Source organism: Eptatretus burgeri, unplaced genomic scaffold, assembly GCF_056783735.1.
Source record: "Eptatretus burgeri isolate ZD-2024b unplaced genomic scaffold, Ebu_testis_v1 Ebu_testis_scaffold_3194, whole genome shotgun sequence".
Lineage (NCBI taxonomy): Eukaryota > Metazoa > Chordata > Myxini > Myxiniformes > Myxinidae > Eptatretus > Eptatretus burgeri.
The window spans coordinates 169,866-176,029 of record NW_028225129.1 but is presented as its reverse complement, the minus strand read 5'-3'; the positions used below and the strand labels follow the sequence as shown (position 1 = coordinate 176,029).

The following is a 6,164-nucleotide window of genomic DNA, read 5'->3' as shown; positions in this document are numbered from 1 at the left end:
CATAGCTTCAAAGCACGCTACTCATAGGTTCAAAGCACGCTACTAATAGGTTCAATGAACGTTACTCGTAGGTTAAAAATTAAGTTTCGGGTATGCTAAACATTACCTCGACATGTTTCGACTTATGAGTAACTTACAAGTAACGTGTGGCCGACGTGTGTAAACGATTGCGGAGCGTGCCGAGAACTTATGCCAGCGTATGCGGAACTTGTGAGCCATACGTCGAGTACGTCGTAAAATTTTCAGCATGCTTGAAATTTCACGACGTACCAGACGTACCACGTAATATGCTAGCGAACTTCATTGTTTTTCAGCGTGCTCCTAACGGATACACAACTTACCCATACCGTATTCGACGTGTCCCAGCGTTTTAGACACATTTTTCAGAGGTCGGCATACGCTGGCTAAATCGTCAAGGTGTGACTGGATGTTGACACTTCCAATTTTCAGGCGGTTATGATTTAAATCGGCGAGCGGCAGGTTTTTAACAGAGAGCTCCACGAGTTCGTTGGCGAAACGTGCAGCGTACTATGACTAAGTTAAACTATCGTTGGGCATAGGTTGTGAACGCCGACAACAGGCTAAGCATTCGTTGGTATGTTATCTTTAACACAACAAAACGTTCTGTGCCCGTTACTAATACGTTATGCATACGACCAACATGTAATGAATACGACCAAAACTTAAAAAAAAAAAAAACCTCAAAACTTCAGCGTACGCCAACGTTTTACGTGCATTTTTATACGTTGCCATTCGTGGTTAAAACGTCAAGGTGTGACTGGGCCTTAAGTAATAATGGTTTTGATGGTGGTGGTTGATAAACGATGCTTGATGATCTTGGAAAGTTCGAATGGTGAGTCTCGTGAAGTACTTGCTGTTTCGGCGGTTACCTGGTGCGATGAGTACGAGCTATTCCAGAGAACTGTGCCAGGTGTTGTCAGTTCCTGCTGTTCTTGAGAACACCTGGTTCGTCAGTCAGTGCCTGCTTCTCCGAATAACACCTGGTTCGTCAGTACCTGCCGTTCTAGATGTTGTTGGTGCAGTACATATAGATTCAGGAGTGGCAGGTGAGCGCGATTGGTTGACTGCCCCCTTCGGAACGTGAACCCTCCTTCCGATCACAATGAAGGTTGTCTGTCCCTGTTTGCACACCTGGATTTGTGGACCTCATTTCGTTCCGAGAACATTTTGAACATACCTGTTAATTCATGAACTTTTTCAATTCATGAGATTCAACTCATATTTCCGAATTCTTATTTTATTAATATCATTATCGTTTATTAATCTCATGTCGTCATGTCACCCCCCATCCCTCCACCCACTCTTCCCTTCTCTTGTAACTCTTCAACAGTCTGGTTACTCGAGCGATACCTCCCGAAGTGGTGAGTTTTATCCTTCCTTGTTCGAGGAAAGAGAAAATGTTTTTAACGTTCAAGAACGAATCAATGAATGAATAACCTTGGAAATGGTTGAATGAATTATGCTGAACACAAAAAAGGTTATTATTCGTTCAACAAACTCTCAGCAATCAAACGATGGTATATTAATTGTTTTATAGTGAAATATTTTTAAAATCCGGATTGTAATGAGTTATTTATTTAATATTTTCACCAAAGCTCATGGATCTACAGGATCTACGTTCTCTCTGCAGGATCTACAGGTGAGAAACCGAAACTTGAGCTCGTGTGGATCTTCGCACCGAACTGGTCCGTTCGATGGTTTCATGTTCGTTTTATAACTTGGATCATGAACGGTTTTGGATGGGATTCACGATCCTTACCCGAGCAATGGATGTGTTGGTGATTGAGAGTGTCGGAGTCTGTGGGGGTCTTTGTGCAACTCTTTCTTGAGCAGTTCATGTGCTGCTCACATTTAAACCGTCAAACCCGGGTTCGATTCCTTCCCGCACAACAAACTGTCACCTTGCTACGTCACGGGCAGCCATCCTTCGGGTGAGATGTTAAGCCGGCTGTCCGTCATATTAGCATTCGCAGTGAGACGTTTAAGAACCTTCAATGTCTTCCACGAAGAGTCGGTGAGTTATCACCGGCACCCTGTACAAATTACAAATCCCTGCCCTGAGTGACTGTTGGGAAGGAAAGGTAAACCCACTCTTTCGAATCGAATGATGAATGAAGTGCTGAGGTATAAAATGATGTCATACATGTACAAGAGGGAGGGGAACACGTCATGGATGGGATTTCCATTCACAATTCAATTCCGGCTCCGCTCCAGACATCGTGACATTCACTTAATCAATGAGTTCCTGTGTGAGTACACAGCACGAATCAGCACGGGAAACACAAGTTCTCGGTACGGAGTGAACGTCACGTACCGGGTCTGGACCCCTTGTCCTCGGGTGCACCGACCATGGACCCGCGGTCTTCCGGAGAACCTCCCGGACCGACCACGTATCCTCCATCGGAGCCGCTCGTGGATCCCGGGGTGTTCTCTCTGAGATCTCGGGTCATGGTGGACCGCACGTGGTGTCGGGTGAAGGACGGTACGCTGTGGTAAACCGAGGGAAGAGCGCGAGCTGTTTGGGGAAAAAGCGAACAGAGAGATCGCGGTGTCTGATTGGTTCTCGCCACATCACGTGTCCATGATTTGAAATTAATACAAAGATTGAACGTTTCGTTTTAACGGATTGTTTGTGTTTCAGATTGTGTTGTGAAAGTGGAATATCGAGTCCGAGTTCGTCGATGATTATTCCCTTGATACGAAACATCGTTCTTTATTTTCTATTTATCGACAATCTTCCTTTCATAACGGAGTTATAATTATTTGGGTATGTGGGTATGTAGGGTATGTGGGTATGTAGGGTATGTAGGTATGTATCATCTACTCCTCCGGGAGGATTTGACCGAGGAAGCTGAAACTTTCAGGGATTAATGAGGGAACCCCGACATTGTGCCTGTGCAAGTTTCGATTGATTCCATCAAGTTTTGAGGAAAAAGTTAATTCAGGACCCTTCGGGACCCCCATTCATGACGATAGGAGGAAAACCACGGGGTAACCTTCCCGGGTCAGATTACGGTCACGTGTGTGTCCGAGTGGTGCTCAGGTTTCGTACACCAGACGACGGTCTCCTTGGGCTAACCTGAGGCTGTCCCTTCGGGTGAGTGCCTTTAATGTCCTTTCCCTCAGAGAGGATGATCACCTATCTCTGTTATCATCTGAGCTCAAGCGTTTAACCCGAACACCTCTCGCTTGGTGTGCGTGCGGAAACAAAAAAATAAAACAAGCCGGTCGGCAGCCATGGGTCACCGAGCATCCGATGACCTTTGACCCCTGATCTGAGTTAATCTAGTACTAAGCACTTACGAAATTGCAATCGAATCGGTTAGCCCGTGAATGAGCAAGGGGGCTTTGAATGGTCATTTTGCCCGAAAAATGCACTCATTGACCTTTGACCCCTGACCGAGCCAAGATAGGTCAATATGTCCTGAACCAAAGTTCTAGTACTCATTGAGTACGAAGTACCTATGAACTTTCATTCGTATCGGTTAACCCGTGTAGGAGCAAGGGTGCCTTGAATGGTAATTTTGCCCGAAAAATGCACTTATTGACCTTTGACCCCTGACCTACTCGAGATAGGTCATTATGCAAATGAGTAAAGTTGTAGTACACATTACGGTCTGTAAGCATGTAAAGATTCATTCCATTCGGTTCAACCATCTTGAAGCGAGTGTACTTTGAATTTTCAGCGGGAATGCTCAATGGCCCTCGGACACCTAAGTTGAGAGGGTTGCCATTTGGAAACTATAAGATCTACAAAAAAATGGATGTCACATGGCGGATAGAGAATCACCTTCAGATTATGCATATCAAATCTCATCGAGTTCCATATGTTGATAACTACTCGGTATCAATTTGAATGAAAAGTACCGAAAATGCGGTTTGATATCGGAAATCCCCAAAATTCGAGGGGGTGCTGTGGGTGAACACAGATATAAATCGAAAATCCGGCTCGATCGTTTGTGCACAATGTATTCCAAATGATTAGTGTGAATTTTCATGACCATTTGCCCATAACCCAAGGAGGAGTAGCATTTGGCACGAAGGCACCTCCAGCTCTCGTATATTATCGATTTTTGCCCTTTGACCCCTAACCTAAGCAATATCAGTCAATATGTCCTGAGGCAAAGTTGTAGTACTCATTGCGTGCTATGAACCTGCAAAGTTTCATTTGGATCGATGCACTCACCTAGTCGCTTGGGGGCCTTCAATTTTCGGGCATACCCCATTTGTAGGGGGCGCTGCGGGCAAAGTATTCCATATATCACAAAAACCGTAATATATTTGGTACCGATTTTGAAGGTTTTTCGGCTGTTGCTAGGGGACCAAAGCGTCCCTAGCAACCATCACAATTCCCAAAGCACTTGGTCATAAGATGTACCTACCACCCGAGTTTGGTCAAAATCGGCCAACGTTTACTACCAATTATGCTGATGACAAACGAACAAACAGACAGAATTACTGACAATAAGGGTCACCTATTTCGGCGACCCAACTGTTCAGCCTGATGGATGTTTATGTGCCGCTCTTCCGAGTGCTGTTGCACTGTAGTTTAGAACTGTGTTAACTGTATACTTAAGCTCCAGATAACTGAGCTCTCTTCACCCTTGTTTGTCATTCATCAAAGCGATAATATCCACGTGCGTGTGGCAGGTGCTCCCCTGGTGACATCTGGAGGGGTTTTCCACCTGCTCGATACCTGTCAGCACATGCGCTTCCTCGACATTTCATTCTGCCCCCTGTTGGACAAGGCGGTGGCCATCCAACTGAGAAATAGCTTTCCACACATCTCCATCAAGTACACCAGCAGCTGGTGAGGTCACGTGACCCGTTCAGAGCTACAAACACACCTGAGAAGGAACTCTCTGATCCATGCATGAGAAACCGATTACATCATGTCGGTTGAGGATCGTCCGACGACCGAACTGAAAACTAAATGTACAAGTGTGACATGATCATCACATTTATCAAACATCACGTTTTGAGATTTTTGGCTTAATTGGAGATTTGCTGAAAGGACTGCTTTTTGTCCGTCACCATAATGTACTGAACGTTAAAATTGACAAATGTTGTGCCAATAAATGTTCGCAAACTGAGAACCAACCTTTCTTGGAGTGTTATTCTTTCACCTTTCATCCCTACGGCTTTTGCCAACAGATACAAAGGCTCTTTGTTATATTCTCTGGGTATGGGCCAAGGTTCGTGGAGGATCTGCAACACAAATCGTGCACACACGTGCAGACAAATACACGAGACAGCACCGGACAATTTCGCACAAATACGGCCACTGAGCTTGGGGTGAGTGACGTCACTTCCCGAGGGCACTGCCATCGTTTTTGACGTCACTTTACTCGGCGCATCAGTGGGGCAGTCGAGAGATTTCCTCATCATGGATTCCAACCTACGGGGTTTGTCCACGCCATATCCTTTCAATGCTGAGCGTCCAGCGTGGAAGCAGAGCGTACCATTTTTTTAGTCGTGTGTGTGATTCTGCCACGGTCGGAATTAAACCGCCTTCCTGCCAGACTCAGGGTTCATGCTCCAACTGTTCTGACACAGAGTCTGAAAGTCTTTGTGGGTGAGTCCACGTTTCGTTGGGCATGTTGGTGAGAAATTATCAAGGTTGTCCTGGACTGAGATCGTGGAGTCGTGGCTTGGGATACCAGGCTTGACTCGGACAACACCAGTTGGTTGTGCCATTCGATTAATGATGCAAAGTTCATCTTCTCGACTATAAGAGAGAGGTTCGTCCGGCTGTCTGACGACATTTTTCTCAGAAACAGCCCAACGGATCTTCGTCAAACTTTCAGAAGTTCATCAGTCGGTGATTTCAGGATAATAATTATTTTTTTTAAAATTTTGAAAAACAAACTTTTTTTTTTTTTGTCATTATTTTTTAATCACTTGATAGAGTGCCGAAGCCTTTGTCGCTATATCAAAGGTAATATTAAATTACTTTTTATCAAAGGATCATGGTACCTCGATTGAAAACAAGTCCAACACCAAAGCTTTGTTCTCTGAACTGTGAATGTTAAAATCTTCGAGATGAGGTTGAAAGCCCTGGAGGGAAGAATGGGATTTTCAAATCAGATTGAATAAAACTTTATTTTTTGGTGGGGGGATGGGGAGGGGTACATAAAGTCAAG

At 44.8% G+C, this 6,164-nt stretch overlaps 1 protein-coding gene across 3 annotated transcripts; it reads left to right on the top strand.

Annotated features, from left to right (window-relative positions):
* The first annotated feature begins 741 nt into the window (after positions 1-741).
* LOC147006396 (uncharacterized) lies at positions 742-5,099 on the top strand. 3 transcript variants are annotated; one of them, XR_015054867.1, is made up of 4 exons: positions 742-1,200; positions 1,352-1,382; positions 1,617-1,660; positions 4,672-4,768. XR_015054867.1 is itself a non-coding variant. In XM_085868926.1 (4 exons), the coding sequence occupies exons 1-4, from the start codon at positions 851-853 to the stop codon at positions 4,833-4,835; spliced, it is 456 nt and encodes a 151-aa protein (XP_085725052.1). In that variant the 5' UTR covers positions 778-850; the 3' UTR covers positions 4,836-5,099. The 3 variants fall into 3 exon arrangements, 1 of the variants encoding a protein (XP_085725052.1); XR_015054866.1 differs by having other exon boundaries at positions 745-1,129; XM_085868926.1 differs by having other exon boundaries at positions 778-1,067; positions 4,672-5,099.
* Positions 5,100-6,164: the final 1,065 nt, after the last annotated feature.